General features: G+C 37.1%; 2 protein-coding genes across 7 annotated transcripts; one reads left to right on the top strand and one right to left on the bottom strand.

Moving 5' to 3' along the window:
- Positions 1 to 631: 631 nt before the first annotated feature.
- On the bottom strand, positions 632 to 5912 carry HSCB (HscB mitochondrial iron-sulfur cluster cochaperone). Its single transcript, XM_072415466.1, has 6 exons — positions 5550 to 5912; positions 4411 to 4507; positions 3332 to 3421; positions 2251 to 2395; positions 1729 to 1776; positions 632 to 1121 (listed from the first exon to the last, which is right to left on the bottom strand). The coding sequence occupies exons 1-6, from the start codon at positions 5903 to 5905 to the stop codon at positions 1033 to 1035; spliced, it is 825 nt and encodes a 274-aa protein (XP_072271567.1). The 5' UTR covers positions 5906 to 5912; the 3' UTR covers positions 632 to 1032.
- CHEK2 (checkpoint kinase 2) lies at positions 4833 to 24840 on the top strand. Of its 6 annotated transcripts, none has more exons than XM_072415462.1 (15): positions 4833 to 4981; positions 7933 to 8183; positions 9311 to 9435; positions 9598 to 9745; positions 11718 to 11808; positions 13672 to 13777; positions 14029 to 14082; positions 14421 to 14485; positions 15668 to 15767; positions 20756 to 20842; positions 21511 to 21674; positions 22308 to 22423; positions 22610 to 22695; positions 22896 to 22967; positions 24233 to 24840. In XM_072415462.1, the coding sequence occupies exons 2-15, from the start codon at positions 7940 to 7942 to the stop codon at positions 24332 to 24334; spliced, it is 1560 nt and encodes a 519-aa protein (XP_072271563.1). In that variant the 5' UTR covers positions 4833 to 4981; positions 7933 to 7939; the 3' UTR covers positions 24335 to 24840. The 6 variants fall into 6 exon arrangements, 5 of the variants coding, with proteins under 5 accessions (XP_072271563.1, XP_072271566.1, XP_072271561.1 ...); XR_011921407.1 differs by lacking the exon at positions 4833 to 4981 and adding an exon at positions 6012 to 6151 and having other exon boundaries at positions 22844 to 22967; positions 24233 to 24334; XM_072415460.1 differs by lacking the exon at positions 4833 to 4981 and adding an exon at positions 6015 to 6151.
- Positions 24841 to 24885: the final 45 nt, after the last annotated feature.

Genomic DNA, 24885 nt, shown 5'->3' with positions numbered 1-24885 from the left:
CAAAAAGATTTAAGCATGACAGTTATATTGATGAAAAAAGAGAACCTTATTCTTGCATTGTGTTAAAACTTAGTGAATATACCCAACTATGTGCTGTTTTGCCATATACTGTGCTGCCGAGGAGTTATGTTTTAGTTTAGTTTTAGTTTTGCTCATAGTTTAGTTTATTAAACCAGTGGGGTGTAGACAAATCTAAGGTTACAGACAATATGGACACATACCGGTAGCACCTAACATCCTTCCATTTCCTTCATTATTGGTTCATCTATTTTAAATTGCCAAACAAAACTATTACACTCGTCATTCAGCTGATGGTACTATGTATTTCATCCATGTTTTCAGCGGTCATACCCAGATAGGGACTACTCTTTCTAGGTTTGGCATTGTGCTCCTACAAATTCCTATTTGTCAGCAATTGCAGCCATACCGGGGGTTAATTGCCATTTGCGAAAAGGCAACCAGAAGTAATAAACAACAAGTCTAAAATTAAATGATCAAGATCTGGATAGATGGGCCCAGGGTCCTACAATATATGCTGTGAGCTTAACCTAATAATAAAATTTGACAAAAGCAGACACAGGGACTTCAGGAAGTGACAAAGATAGTGAGAGATTTTTAGTGCAGCCACAAAACTTTTTAAAATATAATTTATTTGATATTATTGCACAACATAGGATTATTCAGACACAATAAAAAGGCAACTGTTGTGTAGTGGATATCATTTTCTATTATACCATTGCCCATGATATTGGGGTACCCTGTAATAAATAAAAACTTAAACATTTCTTAAAAGTAGTTACATAGGTTCATCTGCTCCCAAAACCACAATGGTTTCCATAAACCTTTAAAACTTGGCTAAACAATAGTACCAAAATCTGTCATGAACAGAGATCAAAGTACCCAAATATCAAAATATACGACACAGGCAGTGTTATGGGCTACAAAATAATCTCCATGAGATTTCAATGAGTGCACAATGAGGCACTTGTCAAACGTGTCAACTTTCTGAGCAGCTAGTGGTGGTGAAAAAAGTTACGGAAGTATTTTCTTTTTTACTTGTTCAAGAATATTTGTATAGTATTTCATTTTTGTCAAGAACGTTTTGGCACCTTCAAGATCATCTAAAACAGAAAAAAGACATTATCACAATGACTGCAAACGAACCATAAATATGTTTTATACAGTGGTCTGAAAGGAGAACTATTCTTTCCCTGGACATAGAAAGTGACAGGGTCCCATTTAAATGTATGGCAAGTAACCACTGTTCAGACATCAAAAAACAAATATTATAACGTAATCAGCATGGTTTGAGTATAGTTAGAATATAAAATCCTTGAGAAATATTCAAACTTTTTGAAAGGCTTATCCCATCAGCTCCATGTTAAGAAAACCCTTGCAGTGGGGCTACCACTACACTGCAGGGATTAGATACTCTATTAGGTCCATGGGGACCTTACTTTCCCCTCACACTCGTCTTTCATTTGACCATTCTAGACAAGACTTGGCATCCTCACTGTATTGTAGGTGATGACATCCAAGTCTGTGGCAGCAGCCTGGTCTGGTATACAGAGGAGACTGCAGATTTCACAGAGGAGGAGTTTTTGGGAGTGAGAAAAAAAAAAAGGTAAAAGTACTTCTTATTTTACCATTGAACCTACTTAACCCTTGCAGTGATGAGGTAACCCCAGTTAAACTTTAAAGATACACTTACAATTAAATCAACATTACCTTTTTGAAAGGCTTCTCTGACATTTTCAATCAACTCCTGACATTTTTCTAGAAATAAAAAGAAGATAATTCACTTAATTATGGCAGTGTTTAGGAAAAATAATAATTAGCATTGTTTGGCTTTTATGATTTTTTTACAAATCAACCAACATACTCTGAGCAGCTCTTTTGAAGAGTTTAATGTAAAGTTCAGCTGCCATGTGAGGAAGGTCGACATATGTTGTGTTTATGTGAAGATAGGTGGAAATCCCCTATAATAAGGTTGGGAGCCTTTGTGTTTTTTCTGTCTATATCACATTCTGGTCCCACTAGAAAGTCATCTTGATTCACCGTCTTTGTCAACTCAATGTGCTTTCAATAGCAGTGACTGATTCCCCACTGGAGAATGTTTCTGTAAATGTCAGATTCACTGCTTTATAAAAAGATCCCCAGGTCCACCATTAGAAAAATTTGGATGTAGCTAAAGTTTTTTTTATATTTATTTTTATTATTAGCAGCAATACATATGGATTAGATGATTACCTTGTATAACATTTCCAATTTCTTCAATTTCAACGTCACTATTCGCATCAATAAGTTGTTCATTGACTTCTAGGATTTCAGTCAGAAATGGTACATCCATATCTCCCTCTGTCCCTTCTGGTAAAGTAATGCCATGAATACCTAACTGTGCCAAGCAAAGGGGCAAAGAAAGATTGCACATAAAGTATTTTTTCTGCTATGACCGTTGAGCATTAAAGCATAATCAAACACCACAGACACGGGAAGATATTTGTCATGATCTGACCATCCTCCCAGCACTGCGACAAACAAGAATATCTGACTTGACTGAGATTTTGCTTCAAGCTGATACAAAAAAAAAAAAAAAAAAAAAAAAAACAGACTAATAAGAGTTTATTTATTCTTCCGAAAATAGCTAGATCTAGTGACAATTTCTTCATGTTTTTGGTCAAATATAGGTGCAGCACCCAGTTAGGTATTCTTTTAACAGCTGCGTGCTATTGGCTATTGCACTTTAAACTTCTAAAGGAGCTAGAAGGTGGTAAGAAAAAGCAAAACATAAAATAACTTTTTAGTAAAAAACTCTGCACCAAAGCTTTTTGTTATACAGTCTATAAAGAAGACGAAAAGATACCCTACCACTCTAATTCAGTTAATAGCTGGTTGTCTGGCAGTTATGATAAACCTCTGGAATTCCGTCACAGACATAAAAACAGCATGCAGACTAGAAACTGCTGCCACCTTAAATTGTCCCTTTATAATAGATGAGTTTTTTTTAGTATATATTATTTATTGTGAATGGACGTAACACCTATTGATGTGCACAAGCTTTCATAATAATGCAGTTAATATGTAATAGAATAATACGAAAAGAAAAAAAACCTTTGCTATATTCAGAGGGCACTCCCCATAGACAGTGAATCACAGGGCGCGGCATGTTTTGCCTAAGGAAATTATTTTATATGTCTACTAAAACTTAATGCAGATGCTTTATCTACTGTTCTTCTGCTAGGGGAGAACATTAGCTCAGACCTATTGTCAATGAGTTCTATACCTTTAGAATAAGAATTATTGCAACTGAGATCTACTGCAATAAACTTACCAAATATATTCCTCTGCTTAATGGAGACAGCAACGTATCATATGCTTTGTTAACTAATGAAGACTGTTGATCAGAAATATCCCGCTCCAACTAAAACAAGAAGCAGAAACAAACTTTATTTAATTAAATGTAAAATAAATAAACATTAGAAGTAGAAAAATGAAGGTCTAACATCTTTTCATAGACCACAGGGCACCTGGGATTGGGCTTAGTATTGCTATTGTACTAGGACAGTTTGTATGATTCTCAGATTACCATAACCATTAAACAGGCCAAGGCCTTAGGTTTTATTAACAGTCACTAGAAATAATTGATTGATAAAGTGAACATTTTGGTTGTTTTTGTAACAATTGCCACTGAATAGCCTGCTGTCTTCTATAGAAAGGAGAGGATAAAGTAGAAGCTCCCTGATTTGAGCACCAAGCTGTTCAGTAATACAGATATTGTGGGATACCTGTACTAAAGTTAGTTTATGTTCGGACAATGAAAATTAAATTAATGGAGGAACCAGCGGGAATAAATTGTCACTTTTAGGAACAACTAGTCTACTGGCTGTTGTGTGCCTCCAATATCTTACTGCTGTGACCTGTCAGACATGACTCTGGATCGAGGGATCCCACAATGGCTAGCACCTTACCAACTATTCGGTCACTCACTTTTTAAAGAACCAGCAACTGCACATGTGAGAGCAGTACCAGTACCACTTACAGCCACCCCCATTAATTCTCTACAGGGCTGCCGCAGGGAGAAGTTACCTGTGGGGTTTCCCCCAAGGCGGTGGGTCAATGACACGAGGAAGCGGTTAACACACTGAACTGAGCCTAAGGCTTTCTGAGTTAACAACCTCAATAATCCTTTAGTTCAGAAAATCAGTGTTTCAGATCTATTTCTTTCTAGTTTAGTTCCTCTGACTTTTTTAAGTTAGTGCAATTAGCATTAGGCTAGATAACCTAGAGTCTGCAAAGTCAGCCTCCATGATTGTCAGTTTCTTTTAAAAATCAACTGCAAACATTGGCATGTTAACTATGGTTTTTTCAAAAAGGATTGTAAAGTATTTATTGTCGAATACGGACACAAACCTGTGACTTTTGACTAAAGTAGTCTGGATGAAGTGATCTCTGTAAATTCCTGTATTTCCTTTGCAGCTCCTGGATATTAATCTCATACGATCTGTCACTGCAAGAATGAGAGGAAAAAAACAAAGTTAATGCATCAATAGAATTGTTACACAAGATAAAACCTCTGTTAAGTGACAATAACGTCATTAATAAGTCATAAGGCATTGAATGCCTTTGTAGTGACAGCTGCAATGAGAGACTGGTGAATATATCCTTGTGACGTATCTGGTATGATGACTTGTATGCAGATCACATGGTCAGAAAGAATTAGGACAAACAGAAGTGCTATACGCAGCAATTTATTATAACATTTACTGGACTGAGATTGCCATCTTCTTCCAGGTTTAAAGAATAAAATCATGGGATTTTATAAAGGGAACAAACGCACTTGCTGATTTTTTTTCTTTTCAGATAAAGCAAGGGTAACTTGGTCTTGATTTGTTTGGTATTGTAAAAGACTCAGAACTGACTAGAATGTGGGCACAATGTGGACTACAATGAGAGTGCACCATCAATTATTTCACTGATAAAGGTAAGGCTAAAGCTTGGGTCTTGGCCGGGGTACAGATGCCTGATAACCACTGCTAGAACCGCTTGGATGATTAATATCTAGGGGAAGAAGGAATGCTGAGCTCGGACGGTGGCTCAGTACCGGCTCACCTTAGCTGGCGGCAGTGACGCTGCCATAGAAGTACCGTTACTTCTCTCTGCAGGAACCCTGGATTAGAAATGCTGCTCCAGGGGTACATAGATCTGCCAAATGATGATGCCGGCATAGTCCTGGGGCCACCACCATGGATAATGCCATCTGCATGTCTCTAATGTTTGGTATCACTGTCCAGGAAAGGCGGTATTATAGGCACCACTATAAGAGGGCAGACTTGTTACCCTCTGACTCCCAATAATCTGGCTTTAGAAAGGCTGTTCTAAGGCATTTGTATTCTTCCTGGATCACTATACAGAGGAGTTATTTCTCATGAATACTGGCAGATATATATTTGTAATTACAGACACATGTATCAGGGGGTCAGGATTACAGGTGGTGAGATATTTAGTAAAATGCACCAGGCAGGGTACTGATCACACAATAACATTCTTACCAGTGCAGAATCTGGAAGTAATCCTGGCTGTGATCAGGTGGTTGCAGGGATCTGCAGGAGGGACAGAAGAGCTCGGATCTGCTGACCACATTGTGACAGCTCCAGCAGAGGCGGCTCTGGCCGGTCACACTCAGCTTCCTGCTCCCACCCAGCCATGCGCTGCCCACAGCCGGGGAGCACACCGTGCTGGATGACGGGCAATGCAGAGCTCGGACGGTGGCCGGGTGGCTCGGTACTGCCTGACATGTTACCCGGGTCACCTTAGCTGGAGGCGGTGACGCTGTCATGGAAGTCCCCGTACCCCTCCTCCAGTGACTGGCACAGCGCCTCCATATTGCCCGGCAGCCCAGCTCCATGGCTGGGGGAACGAAGTGTCAGAGCCGGAGGTGCGGGTCCTGTGCGGGGTCCCCTATCAGTCAGCTGTGCGGGGAGATTCTGCCCATAACATGCCAGCCATGCCGCACTGTTGAATGCTGAGGTGAAAGGTGAGGGTGAACCGCCCACTGCGTGACGTCAGACGCGGCGATTGGTCAGCTCGGCTTAACTGTGAATGGCGGCAAAGGAGGAGAGGCTCATCTTCCTGTTTATGTGGCTGCAGCGAGGTGAGACGGTGTCACTGTGCTGGCCGGGCGTTGTCATGGCGCTCCGTCCTTCCCCTCTTCCTTCCTCTATCCTTCCCTATCTTCCACTATCCTCCATGGGTGGCGTGTGTGTCACATTCCCCAGTCACTGCCTGAGGTGACAATATCCGGGGGATTCCCATAGACGGCATAATAGACCTGGAGGCCGGTTGTACAGATGTCAGGGGGCCACACACACTGCAATCACATCGTACAACCTGCTCCACATTGTATAATGCCAGACCTGCCTGTATATATATGTATATGGGTTGTAGGTATGGGAGACCTATAGCTGGCACTGTGTGTCACTATGTCCTCCTGTCAGTATAGTGTCAGTATGTGTCAGTATATTCTCCTTCAGTCAGTCTTTACATGATAGATGTATAGAGGGTTGTACAATCATATTGGGGGTCTGCATTGATGAGGTCAGTGTGAGATGATTTCCCATCCATTGCTGAGTATAGGGGATCTCCTTATTATCTTCCCTATAGAGGGGAATACCAAACCCCATCACTAAGACCCCACATTATGCCAATGCTGCCAGGAGAGACGCAGATTCCATGGAAAACGACCGCATTGTTTGGGAAGACCGATCACATGATTGGTAAAGATTTGGTGTAGACAGTCAGGTTAGTATTTGTTGTGTCTGCATTATATTCTGTAATGGGAGGGAAATGATTTGATGGATATTTAAAAGCACAAAGTTTAATTATCAGACGTGGCATCAGCCTCTCCCCTGTATGATAGTATTCAGAATGAGAGGGAGAAGCATCGGGAGCTATGATAAGCTCATCAGGCTGCTTCTTCTTTCACCTCCCACTCATCCTATAGATGTCAGGGGAATGTTGTGATCATTTCCAATGACAGATGAATAAAGCAGCGTTGTTGTGTTCTATGGAGAGAGAGGAGGAGTAAGCAGCACCCCACTCTCCTCTCCTCCATAGGAGGAGACAGCTGCTGTTCCCAATCAGTCTTTCATCAATCCAAATTGATAGATTGATGACCAGCATTGAGGCACCACTGTACACATGACAGATGAATGTTTGTGCTTGTCTCAGGTGACAATGGTGTGTTCATATTGGGTCTGATTTATTAAAGTTCTCCAAGGCTGGAGAGGATACACTTTCATCAGTGAAGCTGCGTGGTCCAGCAAACCTGGAATGGATTTCTTCAAAGTAATTGCTTTTTGCTAGCAAATGTTTTGAACCCCGGATCAAATTCATTCCAGGTTTGCTGGATCACACAGCTTCACTGATGAAAGTGTATCCTCTCCAGCCTTGGAGAGCTTTAATAAATCAGGTTCAATATGTATTGTCTTACTGCGGTAAGAAATGTCGGGTCACCAAGCTGTGGCTGTGTAAGTCTGCTGACCGGTTAATCGGATTCACAAATACTAACATGGCTGATATTTTTGGTATAAATTGGGTCGGTTGCTGTTGATCATCCAGCCAGAAATCAGTGAGCTGACATCTCTGCCTCAGCTGCTCTGTGATCAACAGCAATCACTTATCAGGCAGATTCCAGAGATTTCTAAACCAAGATCTATTCTTCTGGTACATAGGTTACAATCTGATGGGGATCAACATACTGTTCAATTTCTTTTTATATGTGGCACAAAATCTACAAACATTTGGGCAACAGTTGTGATAGCTCAGAGCAGTAACTAAAAGTACACATCCATCATCATCATCATCATCAATTCTATATACCACATCTAGAATCTCACATATATGGTTGTCAGCTTTTTCTTTATTTTCTTTTAGTTTCACTATGTCCCGTGATACAAAGGGTGAATCTCAACATTCACAGCAATCTCAAGGCACATCTAGTTCATCATCCAGTGCCGCTCAGTCCTATAGCCAGTCTTCCTCTTCGGGTTCTGGGACGTTAAGCTCTTTGGATACGGTTCCGGTACAAGATCTTGCTTCTATTCCTGAAGATGTGGAAATGGATGAGCAAGCTCCACAGCCCTGGGGTCGTCTCTGGGCCTTAGGAAAAGGGTTTGTAAACCACGGTATGTATTTTATGCTGCAGACACAAATAATTCTCTATCTCTCTGTATAATAGATGCAGGAACCTAATGGACAGCTTAGCAATGAAGTAAAGATGAAACCCAGCCGGACCTCCAGCCTTGCACATTTGTGTACTGACATTGCTTGCTCTGAATATACTCTGCAACAATTCATTAGAAGCTGCAGTAAGTCAGAGCCTCCATCATTTTCCTGGTTGGAGGTTGTTTAGCATTCCAGCCTTAGCCTACGTACACATGTTAGACTATTGTTGTTGGAAAGGTTCTTTCATGATCCTTGCCAACGACAAAAGACTACCGGTAAGAGATACATGATTGAGTGCTGTACATACAGCACCAATCTGCTCTATGAACAGGGGAGGGGGAGAAGGACGGAGCAGCACCCCGTTGCTCTCTCTCCCCTTGACTTGTATTGCAGTTGTTCGTCATTCATGGATCTGCCAGGATACGACGACGTCAGACAGCCAGTTTAAACACGTTGGATTCTCATCCGATATTGGCCCTGAAGCGATAATCGGACGAGAATCATCTGACGTATGTACGTGGCCTTACTGTTCCTGGCCTGCCACTTTCAGTTTTCAGTTCTAGTAATCCTAAAGGCTCACCATGTAGTAGTTGCTGAGGGTAGCCTGCATAGGAACACCCACTCCTCCAGACTAACATCCTCCTGCCAAGCCATTTTGATATTTGTGTAAATTCTCCTTAGATACAGCCTGCTGCTTGCTTTGGGGTTGAGGGCTCTTGACAGGAGTGCTGTGGTATTTTCAGGAAACTATGTACAGCACTTTGGTGGCCCTTCACACCAGCCATGCTCTACCTGCATAGAGAAGCACAGAAATCCAACAATGACATCACTGTGTCCAAACTAAAGCATGTAATGAAAATGTTTTATTTATTATTTAAAAATCCCAAATTTGACACGTCTGCTGGACAAGTGTATCTATTGGGATGATTCCTTCCATCGAGAGCTTTGTAACATCTCTGGACTTTGTGCTCATTTCTGGAGTATGGCTTTCAGTAAAATATGGAAAATACCAATGACCATGATCCATAAAAGCCTGACTGAAAATTTCCCTAACAAAGTCCTTTTTAAATATTTTGTTTTACAACAGACTGTATTAATGAACAATATGAATTTGGAAGGGACAAGCACTGTGATTACACTTTTGATAGACCAATAATAAATCAGATGGAGAGGTACAAGACATACAGCAAAAAGCACTTTCGGATTTTTAGAGTGAGTACTAGAATCATGTTCATTATATTGTACAAATGTATATTTTATAATTTGTCCAAATATATTGTATGGGGATTGGGCAAAATGTATTAGATATATGGGAGCTGGTAATCATCTGTAACAAAAATGTTTTACCTATTTCTTTTAATTTTTTTTAACTAGGAAGCTGTGTCTGGGTTGTCGATTGTTGCTTACATCGAGGATTTGAGTGGGAACGGAACTTTTCTTAACAAGCAGCTTATTGGTCGAGGGAACAAAATGCCATTGACGAATAATGCTGAAATTGCGCTTTCGTTACCAAGCAATAAAGGTATTTTATGTTTGTGTGTGTTTTTTTTTTTGGTTAAACTCTGTCTGCAAGGTTTAACACCACATTCCGTATGGAGACAGAAGTGTGTGTTTGTGTGTTGGGGGGTGGCATCTGCATATATATAAATATTTATACATCTTTTATAATATTTTTTTCCAGTATATATTTCTATTGCTTATTGTGTCAAAATAATTGTTTTCACATTTTATTGTTAGAGCAAATCTTTAGTGTTTCACAAATTACAGTGTACACACCTTTGCCCCACTCCATAGATCTTTACTATGTATTCTTGCTTGGTGCCTTACAGTGTCTGAATAACAAAGAAGAAAACAAAACTCCCAGCCAAGCTGAGTACCATAGCCTCATTCATTCCCATAGCTAAGTGTTACTCAAACATTTCTACATGGAGTAAGCCTTTAAATAACTTTCAGTTCTTAGGGAACCTACTATATTTGCTATATCCACAGCTTATAGTTTATTTTTCTGGTGATCATTAGGGGAAATAATCTTTTCCTTTGCTGGGCATTGGGAAGAATGCCACCCTTACAGATGGATAAAAAGATCATTGGTGTCACCTAAACTGACCTGAGATGAACAAACTGCTCATTGCTCATGGAACACCTAGCAACCTCTGGAGGAACAATGATTGAGAAACACTGCTATGGCTGGTTCATTCTTCTCTGGATGGTCAGGGCTACAGTCAGTACAAAGTAAAGGTGTTTGAAGTGGGACCGTAGGAAGGTGTTCTGCTATGTGTGTTATGGTGATGGGGAAAGTGGAAGCATTAAAGGACAACTCCACTTAAAGTGCTCTTTAACACAACTAATAGAAATGAAACAGGATTTGTTTTTTTTTTTCTATTTCAATATCTTTATTAAGTTTTTCATTTTCAAATTAACAAAAAAACAATACATCCCTTTGGGATGTCTTCCATTTCTTACAGTCTTATTCAGTTCTGTACATGATTATGCATGAATCCGAGTATACATACACACAAATCACAATATAAAAGGAGGGTCAGTTAGAATATGAATTTCATGAGAAAAAGTATAGTACAAAGAATAGTACTAATTACAGTTGTAGCAGCCTTTGATTAAGGTCAGTGGATGTCATGGTGGTTTAACCAAGGGGATCATATCTTATAAAACTTAGGTATAGTATCATTAACCATAGCTGTCATCTTTTCCAACACCATAGTATTTGACATACGAGATATAACTGCGGAAAAGGATAGAGTGGGTTTTCTCCAGGCTGCTGCTATAGTTTGACGGGTGGCTAAAAATATAAATGTAATAAGTTTACTCTGTTGCTTTGTCCAAGTTTTATTGGGCCTATGCAAAAGTGCTTCCCATGGGTTTTGTCTGATAGATAAATTCAGGACTGACCTGATGTGATTATAAACCCTAATCAATAGTTTCCAAACATTTGGTCAGTCTCACCAAATATGAAAATAAGTACCTGAGGGGTTGCAACTTCTAAAACATTGTGCCGCTTCATTAGGTGCATATTTAGCTATCCTATCTGGGGTCAAATACCATCTAAATAGTATCGTGTATGCGTTTTCCTAAACAGTAATATAAAGTGAACATTTTTTTTTTTTCTTAAAGATCCAATGACTGTGGTGTAATGGAAAATTCCCAAAATCTAGATTCCTATCATGCCACAAGATGGCAGTACAAGCCTGTCTCCATTTCCTACTGCCTTATTGATGTGTTTTCACCTTTGATTCATTTTTTCCGAATGTCAATCGTCCAATTAGTGATTTTATGACTGTGTCTAAATATCTAAGTGTAGGAATGGAAAGATTTTGTTCAGGATTATGTTATCCTTCTTTAAACAGATCACTTTAAAGAGAAATGTTTGTGTGTGTGTGTGTACGTTTTAGAAACATAATAACTTATTATTTATTAACAATTACACTGTAATTGCATCCATTCTAGATTTAACCTTTTTTGGTCTTTTTTTCTTCCAGTTTTTGTGTTCACTGATCTTCTGGTTGATGATCAGTCAGTTTACCCTAAAGAATTTAGAGACCAATACATCATGTCAAAAACAATCGGAAGGTATGTCCATTTGATTACAACTGTTTATTGGACATATGTTTGACTTTTGTATTTAAGTAGATTTTAAAGGGAACTGAAGCCAATGAGTGAGAAAATATTTCTCTTATATAAAAATTTCTCTTGTCTTTTTTCTTGGAGTTGGTGATATCTTTGGCTGTTATGTTGATACTTGAATGTCATTGCATTAAATCCCTAACCAGAAAGAGTCATATCATGAAACCCAAAAAGTTTGACCTTATTTACTACGTATTTGTTTCTGGTTAGTGATTCAAAGTATTTAAAATGAGATCAGAATTATTGACATCACTGGTATGGGAGGAAGCTTTAGGCGTGTGGTGGCTCCTGTATTGTGGTCCAATTCTTCAGTAACCACCCAAAAACAACAAGATGGTTAGTGAAAAGTGCAAGGAGGTACACCCAGCTAAAAGGGGCTGGGGAGAATACTGCATATTTATTACATGGCCTGAAAGTATTGTGTGTACTGTGTACTATATTAATATCAGAAATAAACTTTCTTTTAGTCTTAGGGTCTGTGATGGAAGTAAAACATGCACATTCTTCCTATTTTAAGAGAGCTTTATTGGTCTTTATGTTTTTAATACTGCTTAAGTAACAGACTGAGCTGTCCATTGAAATTTTGTTAATTTAGGATCCTAAAAAGAAAATACATATTTCTAAAATTCCCTGAAAAAACAAAACACTGGAAAATTGTTATTGTGGTCTTTCGCATTGTGTTGCCAGCTTAACATATTTTCCAATGATACATGTTAGAAAGGATGGAACACTTCAACCTGATGACAGATGATAGTGTATGAAAGAGCATTTTTTATTTTGGTTAATGGGGTTAAGCCTTCCAAAGTACTATTGCAGATCCCACTGGGGAGAATAACCCCCTGTATTTGTTTTGGTAAAGTTATCACTAAGACAGAAATGTAGGGAAAAAACAACATTTTACATTGTCATCAGAGCAATAGGTGTTGAAATATCTCCAATGGGGTCATCTATTTCATAGACAAGTCTATGGAAAGAAAATGTTTATTTTGGAGAAAAATTTCCTTTCATGTCCTATTGCATCTTTAGTACAGAAAATGAAGGGAAATCTCAGAAGAAAAGTTTTAACCCTTTTTGCTCTGTACAAAATATTAGGAATCTTTGGCTATTCGCTTTTTCACCTAAAGAACTGTTAACAGTACACATTTATATATCTTTCTCTTTATTTGTATATGTTCTTTAAGTCAAATATTCGGTTTCTTTAAGGGGAACACAGGGACTAAGGCATCCATAACTTTGGTGCAGCCCTATCTTGCTATTCATAGTCTTTTCATAATACCATTTGTGGAAGAAATGCTAAATCTTACATTTATATTTTACTGATACAGCGGAGGTCAGCTGGCATCGCACTATATAGGCTATAGCGAATGATAGGAAAGTTTTTAAAAATGAAATTGTTTGTAGAGTTCTGCTGGATGTTGTAGTACCACTGCAACTAAATGGTTACTTTTCTACTGCTCGTAGTGTGCACTGGAGGTGGATTCCTCCAAGAACATCAGCATTTCCCAACCTTTTCCTCCCTCAGTGACTCAATGGCTCCCTGTGTCACGTCTGTTGACTGCTTTACTGATTATCTTAACATCACGCATTAGTAGTACACATGTACTACAGGCACTTTGTGGATCCCCCTTCATAGGCTGCTTCCTTTGTAATGGGGAGCAGCACAATGTAACTACGCTCCTGGGCTTGAAAATAGTATTTTTAAACTATTTTTTTATAAGGGGGTTTCACTTATGAGAGCACAGATTTACTAAAATGTTTTTATTTTGGTGATCTGCCTTTTACTTGAAAGTTATTCTTCTGTTATTTTAGTGGGGCTTGTGGTGAAGTCAAGCTGGCGTTTGAAAAATTAACTTGCAAGAAGGTGGCTGTGAAAATTATAAGCAAGCGCTCATTTCGGATGAATTCTGCTTCCCTAGTAAGTAAGATTCTGGCAATCTTACTTCCGTTTTCCAGTGCATTTAGTATATTTAAAGGTTATCATTCTGTGTAAAAATGGTCTGTATGTGATTCAAGTGAAGAAGTTTTGTTTAAAACCAAGCCTATCTGCTTTTCTTTGTAACTAATCTGCTTTCTTTAATGCCAACTGTATTAATAAAATTATTATAGGCTGGCTTAGAAACCTGGTCTCTTAGGGCTTGTGCTAATAGAAGATCTTCTTTTCTGCAGAACAATTCATTCTCCGCAGATACAGAAATTGAAATTCTCAAAAAAATTAGTCATGTGAGTAAAAGATTTAAAGAACACATTTTGGCTATGGTTTGTGACTGTGATATTATGCAATTGAGTTTATATCCCTCACATCAATGTTTTCCAAAGCTGTACTCAAGTCCCGCCGGTCATACTATACATGTGTTGTTGGTAAACTCTCATATGCAGAGGGAGGACTCTATAGTGTCTTCGTAGCATTGTTTAGCTACTGATGTGGCTATCCGCAGAACGTGAAGTCCTGGTGGCACTATTTTTAACAGTTTGGAGGAAACATTGATAAAATACACAAGGTAAATAATATGGTAAAAGCTAATGCATTTTGCATGTTGCTAAATTATTTCTCTTTGCAGCCTTGTATTATTAAGATTGAGAACTTCTTTGACACAGATGATTGTTTCTACATCGTTTTGGAGTTGTGAGTAATGTACAATATACTTTTCCTAATATTTAGTTAAAGAGAGTTACCTAAAGGGTGTTATTGATAATGCCCCAGACCTGAAATAATAAAAAGAGACTTTTTGCAGTTATGCTTTTATTCCTAATAACTGTTGGAAAAAGAGCGCATACCAACCTCACACACAATGGCTCTGACATTACTCCGCCATTGTTGTTTTCACCGAATGGAGATGCCCTGTGTTAGTTCTAAATTGTTATTCAGCACTCATACAGAGATATTCCTACCTCATGTGGTAATGCTGCTGTATAAATGTGTTTATGGTTTAGTTTATATTTGCTCACCAAAAATTCACTGTAGTATATCTTTAAGCGAAGATCCAAGTATGATGTCAGTTAGTGTTATTTAAACAATACTCCCACTGTAGACCATTGGCACCGGAAAAAAAATGGGTTAATTTATGACACAGAGCCTACTGGGCAAAAAGTAAACACTGACTACAGATAATGCACTGACTACAGATAATGCTACTTTTTGACAGGCAACAATAGAAAGTCTCACATACAAGTGACCATGGTTTCATGAGATGTGTTTCAACCTTTTATTGATTTTGATTTTAAAGTCTGATTAGCTACATATGTTTACTTGGTCTCTGAGTCTTATTTCTCAGATATTCCTTCTTACTGCTTGTAGAGTGACATCGAGTTTGCAGGCAGGAAGTTGGAATTTCTGAGAAATGGGACTTTAGAAAGAGACACAGTAAAGGTTTGTAGTGCTTCAGTTACAAAGAGAAAAGTACCTTTTTTATTTAAAAATAAAGACATCTATAGTTCAGGTACACTTTAAATAATTATTGGGGCATTTTTGAACATCATCCGCATTTGTGAAGCCCATTCCAGGCAATAGCACACAGCTCATTAAAAGATGGTTAAGATCAAACTCTGTTCATGTGACTTGAGTAAAATCTGTTTCTGGAGCCCAAATTATATTGATCTTTTATTAAACATATATACATAACTAATGCGGCTCACCCTTTTGTAAATTACAAGACACATTCAGCAGTCAGTTTTACTTCTCTTTCACACAAGACAGAAAATCATGGTTGTGTCAGATGTTTTTTTCCTAAATATTACTTTTGTACTTCTTTAGTTGGGATGGCTAGTGCAGTAATCTGTAATCCTATTTTTTTTGTTTGTTTTGTAGGATGGAAGGTGGAGAATTATTTGACAGGGTTCTATCTAACTCCAGACTTAAAGAATCAACTGCAAAACTGTATTTTTATCAGATGCTGCTAGCTGTTCAGGTAACAAATTTCTTTAGATGTAATGGAGAAGTATTACAATAAACTTGTAAATCTGATATCAAATCAGTTATGAAGTGAAGCAGAGTAATCACAGACTGAAAATTCTCACTTGGGACTTATTGGTCTTAATATGAAAGTGTTAGCATTTAAAGTATGATTGTATGCCTGAATTTAATAATATTCAGGGGTAGGACACCCCTACTAGGATAGGATACTTCAGTAGCTGCAATCTTTGTTCTTTTAACTTTTGTGATGAGTGCAGTAATTACATAGTGTCAGATAATTCCTCAGATTGACTCTAATTACTTCTAAAGCTATGTCTACACATGCCAGCTATGGGGCTCCAGAAAGTACCAGTTGCTGGGCTGTCAGTGTGCACACATCAAAGGCAGGGTAGGGTATTGTGATTGTTCTAACCACAGGCTGTTCCATTACTGCCAAGGAGCCTGTTCTATTTTATAAAGAAAGGAGAGGTTTTATAAAAAGAGCCCCTATTGCCTGGGCATGTTCAAACCAAATATTCATGGTTATAGGCCTGTCAAGAAATCAAAATGCCCAGGAGTAGATGGATTGTGTATTATTTTTATGGGTACCCATAAGTAAGAATAGTCTTTTCTTGCAATAGATGAACTCAAATCCATAATCATATTTTGTGTTCATTACTGCAAAGGTTCATTAATAAAGGTCTATAAAGAGTATATATCTAAAATGTTCCATTACCATGTTTGGCTTTTTTTAGCTAGTCAAGGTGTGTTGAATCCCAGCGTTAATAGCAAACTATCTGAAGACAGGCAGACTGCCCATTATTCTCTGTGAGACGTTCACCCTTCTATAATGGGCTAAAAGATCAAAAATATATGGTTCCATGCCTATTGTTAGTTGAAAATCACACCTACTAGACAACCTGGTGATCATTTCAGCATATGTAACTTTTTTGCTTTTCTTGTGCTGCTATCTCATCTGTCAGATTTTTGTAGTAGATTAGTATGTCAGACTTCTCCTGACCATGATTTAGCTTCTCAATTTGTACAACTAGTTAGAAACATTTATCTTCTAATAGCATAACCAATATAAAGAAATAGTTTAAATGTGCAAATATTAAGATAATGTAAATATTCCAGAAAAGACCTCTTAAGAAGTTAAATTCCCCCCAAAAAATTCACAATGTAAAAACACCAACCCAGTGTAAGAATTGTACTAAAAAAGGCAAATGAATAATCCATTTCTTAAATAAAAAAAAGTGATTTATTTTAAAGCAATAGCCTTTTCTAAATCTTGAGCAAAGCATATTAATGTTTTTACTACAGGTCTCACTCAATGACATTACTTTTATGTATTATATACACAGTCATAAATCACATTTGACATTTCATAGCACTTAAAAACCACACTGAAGGCAGCTCCTATGCTGCTATTTTAATCATTCATTTATGCTGAAATCCCAAAGTAATGCTAAAAATAGAATTGCAGTACAGCATTTCTTTAGATAGTTAATCGTAACATGGAGAAGTTGCAGTGCTTACATATTTTGCTGCATTTATGTTCAGATCCTGTGATATGTTTGTCTGTGTTTAAAATGACAGTGAGCTGTTCAATGTTAGAACATGTTATATAAAGGGAACTACAGATTTTATTCGCTGGAACTTAATGATTCCAGTTTTTGTTTAAGTGGTTACCTAAAAAGAAAAAAATATTTTAAATTGACTTTTATATTTTTCAACTAACAGGTCATTTAAAGTAACTCAATATGGCTTCATAGATTCTTCATTTTGTGACGTGATATTGTACACTTCAGTCAGCATTTTTGCTAAATGATCGGATAAATTATACAAAAATGAATTAGCTTGATTGAAAATATACAATTTATGTTTACAAAAATGAAAACTGCGTTTTGGGGAGTATCAGGTAATTAAGGAGATCAATTCATAAAAACATAATTTATTCCAAACCAACTTTAAAACTACACAGCATTAACGTTTAGTACATTGTGATGCGATTATAATAATATTCAAACGCTCATTTGTTCTTGAAGCATTTTGTAGCTTTCTTCTTTGCTTCCTCATTTTCCCTGCTTGATCACAAATAGTACTTCACAAACTATCTTGTGCCAAAAAAGTGTTTTTGTTTTTTTACATCTAGCTAACCTTTCTGTTGGTGTACACAGGAGGTAGTTGGAAGGACAAACACATGAGTGGCATTTACACATACAGTATATAGAAGAAGCCCCATCCTGACACTCCTCGCTCACAGCGGAGCTCCATGTGTTACCCCTGGGGAAAACAAGGGAAACACATGGGGCTGCCATAATAGACATAGCAGGCTAAAGGCACAAGAAAGGATGTAGGCCTCTGTTGTAAATGAGGAGTGTCGAGATGGGCCCTTCTATATGTGTGTGAATGCCACTGACGTGTTCCTCTTTCTGACACTCCTCACAACAGAGATCTATATCCTTTTGTGTGCCTTTTATTCTCAAACACGTACACATATAAATATACTACTAAGAATGACAACCCTGCTCCTGCATGCTAACCATGGTGGGAAAGCCTTGTCTTTATCTGAAAGAATGTTGATGATGCTTTTATTCTTCAAAGCAAGCTTGAAGGTAAAAGTAAGGCAGAAACTTAAGATGTTTAGGGTTAAGTAATTGTATAGGACATAGTAATTTATATTATTTTCTTTATATCTAAAGTTAGGGTATACCTTTAAATTAATTTTGAAGTAATTTATTACATTTTAATTAAAGAAGTTAAAAAGCAATGGGTGCTGTTTTGACAGACCAAATGGCATGCGGTACTCACAAAAGTAAAACAATCAATTAAGTAATGCTACCTTATGACTGCAGTGATTTATGATGTTCTGTTTAAAAATACATTCTGCACAACACCGTATATTATGCTCCTATTTGTTAAAATGCTTGTTCATTTTATCCAAGATGGGATGCTTGGGTGGTTTGGGTCTATAATTTTCTCTGATTATACCATAGTCTGCTTCAACCAATATGCGGTGCATAAGAGTCATACTTTGACTGTGTGTGTTGCAGACCAGATGTCATCTTTTGTTTTTTTGTCATAAATAAATCAGATCATACAAACATACTGTAAAATCTCCCCAGGTAGAGGCACCATGTAAATAGTGTATTAAAAAAGTAATGTGGTTATGAGTAGATATAACAACACTTGTACTGCCAACAACTGACAACAGGAGCATAATACTTTCTCTGGATTTCAAATACTCAGCATTCCTGCCAGAAAGCTGTGACCGACAGTTACATCATTGGTACCTTTACGAGGTATTTTGTTATTCTGTAAAAAGTCTGCAACATATCCCCCATGTTTATATTTGTAGCTATTTATATTGCTGTCAAAAGGAAATACCCATTCCTGGCAGTGGTAAAATGTTTATTAAATTTCTCTTTAATTCTCTTTAGATTTGCATACTTCCAGCAACTTTGAGGTGTAAAATATTTTTGAGAAGTCCAGATTACAAAATGATTATTACTTTTATGGGAGAACCTGAGTGATCCAGCAAAGCAGGTTGAAAACATTTGCCAAATAATTGCAAATGAGGTTTTCTGCATCTCTCATGATAGATTGTCTTCTCCAGTCTTGGAGAGCTTTAATAAACACAAAACTTTTGTGTGAGAGGAAACAAAACTTTTTTTTATATAGAACTAGTATCAGTATTTTTGTGTAATTTTAAACAGGACAAATTCTAAAAAGTTTTATTTTTCTCCACAGTATTAACATTTTCCATAAAATTAACCCTGGTCAAAATAGAAAAAAAAAGTCCATTCTTGTTTTGGGAGTTTTCTTTGTAATGCAAAAAAAAAATCTTAAATTTTACATATTAGGACATGAAAAAAGAATCTGGCCCTTAAAATGTTCTATATAACTATAATTCATTAGCTTGTTAAACCACCTTGTTAACCTGAAGTAATTGTTTTCTGTATGACATTATCACTCTCTCACATCATTGTGGAGAAATTTTGGCCCACTTCCCCAACATTGCATTTATTTATTAACAACAACTTGAGACCCATTACAGCATTTGATTGGGTTGAGGTCTAGATTTATATTGGTCCATTTTTTTCCTAGTTTTGTTGTAGGTTTTCCAGATGGCCTCACATTTGATTCTGGAATACAATGTTATAATCAACTAAATGGGCTTGATTTATTAAAGCTCTCCAAGGCTGAAGAGGGTACACTTTCATTGGTGAAAACCTAGAATGGATTTCTTAGTCATTTGCTATTTGTTTGCTAATGTTTTCAGTCCTGGACCAGGTCCATTTCAGGTTTGCTGGATCTCCCAGCTTCACTGATAAAAGTGTATCCTCTCCAGCCTTGGAGAGCTTTAATAAATCAGGCCCTTTGATTCAGAAGTCCTGTTGCTTGTTTAGATGCAACTTTGCAAACCTAAGCGGTTCTGCCATGTTCTTTTTAGAGGGAAGAGGCCTCCTCTTTGCTACGCTTACCAATAAGCCATACTTCTTCAGTTCTTTTTCTAATTGTACTGTCATGAACTTTAACATTTATCATTATCACTGAGTTTGAGATGTAGCTCTTGGGTTTTTACTATTTCTCACTCCAGGGAAAATAGTGGACTTCAAATTGTTAGGAAATTACATTATAGTTAATTTTGTGATTGATGGGCATAAACAAATGCATCTTAACATCATTACTGGTGTCCTTTCTCCTTGGCATTGTGTTACATACATCTGAATTCTCCCAACCAGCAAACTAATGGAGGGGTTCACACACAATAAGTAACGACCTGGTATAACATGTCATATGTTGTTCATCTGAGGTTGTATTTTTTTTTTAATTATTATAATCCAGGATTAAAAGAGAGTGTACTCTTTTCACATTTCACTTTTTTTTAGCAGAAATGAAATACAGTACAGATATGATTTATAGACTGCAGTATCTAAAATGTATTATTGCATATACAAACATTTTTTACAGGTCATTGAACATGTCTTGTTTTTTCAGTACCTTCATGAAAATGGAGTCATACACAGAGATCTAAAGCTTGAAAATGTGCTGCTATCCTCCACTAATCACGAATGTTTAATAAAGGTGAGCATTAATAAATATATTATATATCTTGTGGCAACTAACCACACAGATACCATATTATATTGAATTTGTATCTCTCTGGTATACACCTCCAGTTTCTAGTAGTCAGTTTTGAGTATACAAAGAAAAGCAAAAGGCATTTTCACAACCACTATATGTTATATATGTTTACCTCACATGCATTGGTGCCTGCTCTTACCTATGGTCTGTAGAGCTATTCTCTAGAGCGTTCTCTTTGCAGTCACAGGCTACCCAGCCGTGCTATTCACCAAACTGCAATGAAACAAACTCTTTTTAAATACAGTCGATGAGAATTAGAACCATCATCAGGTTTTACTTCCATCTGGGGCTCCATTCAAGAGATTTTTTTTCAGTCATATTTTGTTCTACAGACAACTTTAATTTCACCGATAAAAAAAAACAAATCCGTATTTGTTAGCAAAAAAAGCCCACAGGTGTTCTAACATTCCCTACCTAATGTTAAAAAAAATACTACTTTCTTTGTCACTGTTGGATGATTTCCTTCACTTCCTGACTTGGGAAAAAGCTGTTCCCAGCACAGAAATGATCAGGTAAAAAATTTAGGGATAAGAATTGTGTTTTTAGTGGGATCATTAAAGGTCCTCTTCATAAATGATTCTTTACTTTTTTTTTACACATTCATGCAGATCACGGACTTTGGACAGTCCAAAATTCTTGGGGAAACCCTGTTAATGAAGACATTATGTGGAACCCCTACTTACTTGGCTCCCGAGGTTCTGAACACAGCCGGCACAGCAGGGTATAGTAGCGCTGTGGATTTGTGGAGTTTAGGAGTCATTCTTTTTGTGTGGTAAGTATGTTGTGACCTTCTTTGAAGAAACAGAAAAATGGGTGAGGGTTAAAAATATAGAATGTAGAGAAAATCCGGTGTAATATTTTATTTTTAAAGGCCTGTTTATAAAGGGATCAGAGGCTGTTCATCAGAAAGGGGCATTCTTTATTCATAAATAATGAAATGTTTCATTTGCAAAAGTGGATTAGCACTTTACAGCCTTCTATAATTAAAGCCGGTCCCAATTCTACGTATTAATAAAGTGGTGATCACACTGTTTTTGTTTGTAAAGCTTGCCATATAGTGTTCGCCACTTTGCAAATAAAGGACACCATAGGACCAGAACAGAGTTCAGTAGTGTTTTCTTTCAAATACCTTGTTTGACAGTAGAAGATAGGTATTCTTAAAATTGAATGGAACCTCTCATTTATATCTTATCTGTTTCTCACTGAGAAATATGGTGTTATAAAAGTAGCAATCAGGTTTCTAAAAAATGGACATTTGAAGGCCTTTTCTGTTCTCCACTCTTTTTAAAAGAGGCCCCTTTAATTACATTTTACAAAATACTTGTTCCTGTATTGCATAATTAGGACTATTAAAAGCTCACAGCTCTGATACATGTTCTTTGTTATTATTTCCATTGTTTTGTAGCCTAGGTGGATATCCACCATTTTCTGAGAGCAATAATAAAATGCCTCTTAAAGATCAGATCACTGGAGGACATTACACTTTTATCTCTGATGCCTGGAAGAATGTATCCCATACAGGTATGGAGCTGAAAAACTATGACAATATTGTGCTCAGTAAACTTTGTGTTCCTACATTTTATATATTGAATTTCAGCTGATCTGGAGTAAGTTATGTTTAAGGACCATTTACTGGCTTCTTAATTTATCTTTGATTTACCAATAGTATAAATCAAAAACACCTTACAGAACATACATGTTTTAAAGCTCTAGATCTTGTGAAGAAACTATTAGTTGTTGATCCAGAAAAGAGACTGACGATAAAGGAAGCCTTGGGACACCCTTGGGTACAGGTAAGAAGAAATCATTTTCAAATTTTAGTAAGCCAAAAAGCTGGCAAACATTCAATAAAACCATGGAAGCCAACTGTCCTGTATGAATGTTTGCTTTGAGCTTCTTTTTTGTTTTTAGCTATTATATTTCTTCCTTTACACTTGGCAGATTTTTAAATGTGTAATCATTATACAGCTCTGCAATCTTCATTTTGTCCTAGGATGATGACATGAAAAGGACTGCTGAGAAGTTAATGTATGATGTTACTCATCCAATGCCTCCTCCCTCACAGGTAATATTTTTCCTATCCATGGTATAAGCCATGTCAGATAATACATCTTGAATGTTTTTATTTAAAGTGAAACTTTGGTCTTTTTCATTTTTTTATAGTGTGTTTGTGTAAAAAAAAAAAAAAAAAATACAGCATTGGTGTCAGTGACCAGAAATAATTCCTAACTTTGGTCTCAGTGACTTTATTATAATAATCCCAGTAATTCCGTCAGTGGCCATAAAGCCTCTATCATTGTTCTTAGTTACAGTAAAAGGTAATTTTAACACACACACTGCTTTTTAAATCACCTTCCCCCCTAGCCTCTTGGTGTTATCAGTGTTTTGTTTCCTTAAGCAGTGCAGTGGTTTCTTTTTTTTAAAAAAAATCTCCTTCCTACTGGATGGCAGTCTACGGAGTGTGAAAGTGAAGTTTACTCCCCAGCATTGTTTCTTGGCTGATCATATACTACCAAGCTACTCCTTTTCTCATTCAATTCTTCATCTGGCCGAACCTTTAATATAAAATGTCAAACACAAAATAATCTATATGTATATAATGTGTGTATTTCAGTGCCCGGCACCCTACTGCTGCTCTGCAGAGGTCCACGTGTGTCCAACATGTGGTGGATACAGGCTTTTACACAGTGGAGTGTGTTGGGAACCAGGGCATTATACATACCTTTTCAAGTGTGCCTGTGTGTTTAAAGAGCACTGTTCTCTGGCAGCCACAATTCATTGGTTACTTTGATTCCTTCCCTGGCTTGTACCTCACTGGAGGTAGGACTACATCATATGGGGGGGGTGTAACAAGTGTTTCACCCATCCAACAGGTTTAGTACTTATACTTGTACATCTAGAGAGCATCATAATATTTGTGTTCCAAAATAAGAAGTTCCTTTATCTAAAGATTATGTGTAGAAACATGCAAATCATTTCTGTATGCCCATGGATTAACTATGTATTCAAAACCACTGGTTTACAGGACTGATACGTTGTATCCTGTCATTACAAAGTCATTCTTTCTTTTTATTAGGTTTCTGTAATTTACAGAAAACCTAGTTCCAGTGTGTAAGTTGTCAAATGTTATATGAAGAAAAACATTATTCCTGCCTGTCACCAGTAGCTTGCGAGGTACACTCCCCTTGTTACCTATGATAAATTGCAAGATAATGTTTTTAACAAAAATTTAGCTTCAGATCTCACTTTTTTCCAAGAAACAATAAACTGCAAAAGATCAGCTATAAAACATTTTACTAAAGACTAATTAAATTTGTCTTCATTCAATAGACTGTTGTTTGTCGGAAACGTTCACATGATGCAGACTCAGAAGCCAGTACCTCATCATCCTTTGAGACCACAACTCCGCATGAAAAGAGGGCAAAAAAATAAGATGTTTTTGTTGTAAACTGTTACCTGTGATTTTTTTTTTTTTTTTGTACAGTAATCAAGCCTTGTTTTTTTTTTTATTCATTACTTGGCCGACACTTAAAGATACAGCCATTATTTTGTCTGATAAAAGGGATTGTGTGATTTTAGAGCTTATCATGTGGTGTTTGGTAACTAGGATATATTATGCAACCATATAAAATGAGAACATGATTGTGTAGAAATGTCTTGTACAATAGTCTATACATTATATACATTCAGGAAGTTTAGTGACATATCCTAAAGTTTCAAGATCATTTTCAAACACATATTATTGTAAACCAGGGCTGAAAAAAATCTGTAAATATTTTTCTTTATTATTCCTATTTCCTTATCTATATCCTTAAGGTTGATATTTCAGTTTTTGGTAAATTATGAACTTAAGACTACTTAAGACCTCTGGACCCAGGTCTGTGCACAGGCTGCAGACAATGTGAGTTTTTTACTCCAGCTGTGTCCCAGCTGTACGCCAGCGGTTTTTTTTTTTTTAGGGGGGGGGGGGGATTTGTACACAA

This window comes from Pyxicephalus adspersus, chromosome 6, assembly GCF_032062135.1.
Source record: "Pyxicephalus adspersus chromosome 6, UCB_Pads_2.0, whole genome shotgun sequence".
Classification (NCBI taxonomy): Eukaryota; Metazoa; Chordata; class Amphibia; order Anura; family Pyxicephalidae; genus Pyxicephalus; species Pyxicephalus adspersus.
Note: the sequence above shows the minus strand (reverse complement) of the source record. Positions and strands in the feature narration are given on the sequence as shown.

Excerpts from the sequence above, each read along its gene's own strand:
- HSCB (XM_072415466.1), bottom strand. The coding sequence starts at position 5,905 with ATGGAGCTGGGCTGCCGGGCAATATGGAGGCGCTGTGCCAGTCACTGG. Across the intron at positions 4,508-5,549 it reads TACTTCCAGATTCTGCACTG|TGACAGATCGTATGAGATTA; the intron begins GTAAGAATGTTA and ends TCATTCTTGCAG. Across the intron at positions 1,777-2,250 it reads AATTGGAAATGTTATACAAG|AAAAATGTCAGGAGTTGATT; the intron begins GTAATCATCTAA and ends TTTTATTTCTAG.
- CHEK2 (XM_072415462.1), top strand. The coding sequence starts at position 7,940 with ATGTCCCGTGATACAAAGGGTGAATCTCAACATTCACAGCAATCTCAA. Across the intron at positions 9,436-9,597 it reads AGCACTTTCGGATTTTTAGA|GAAGCTGTGTCTGGGTTGTC; the intron begins GTGAGTACTAGA and ends TTTTTTAACTAG. Across the intron at positions 20,843-21,510 it reads ATCACGAATGTTTAATAAAG|ATCACGGACTTTGGACAGTC; the intron begins GTGAGCATTAAT and ends ACATTCATGCAG.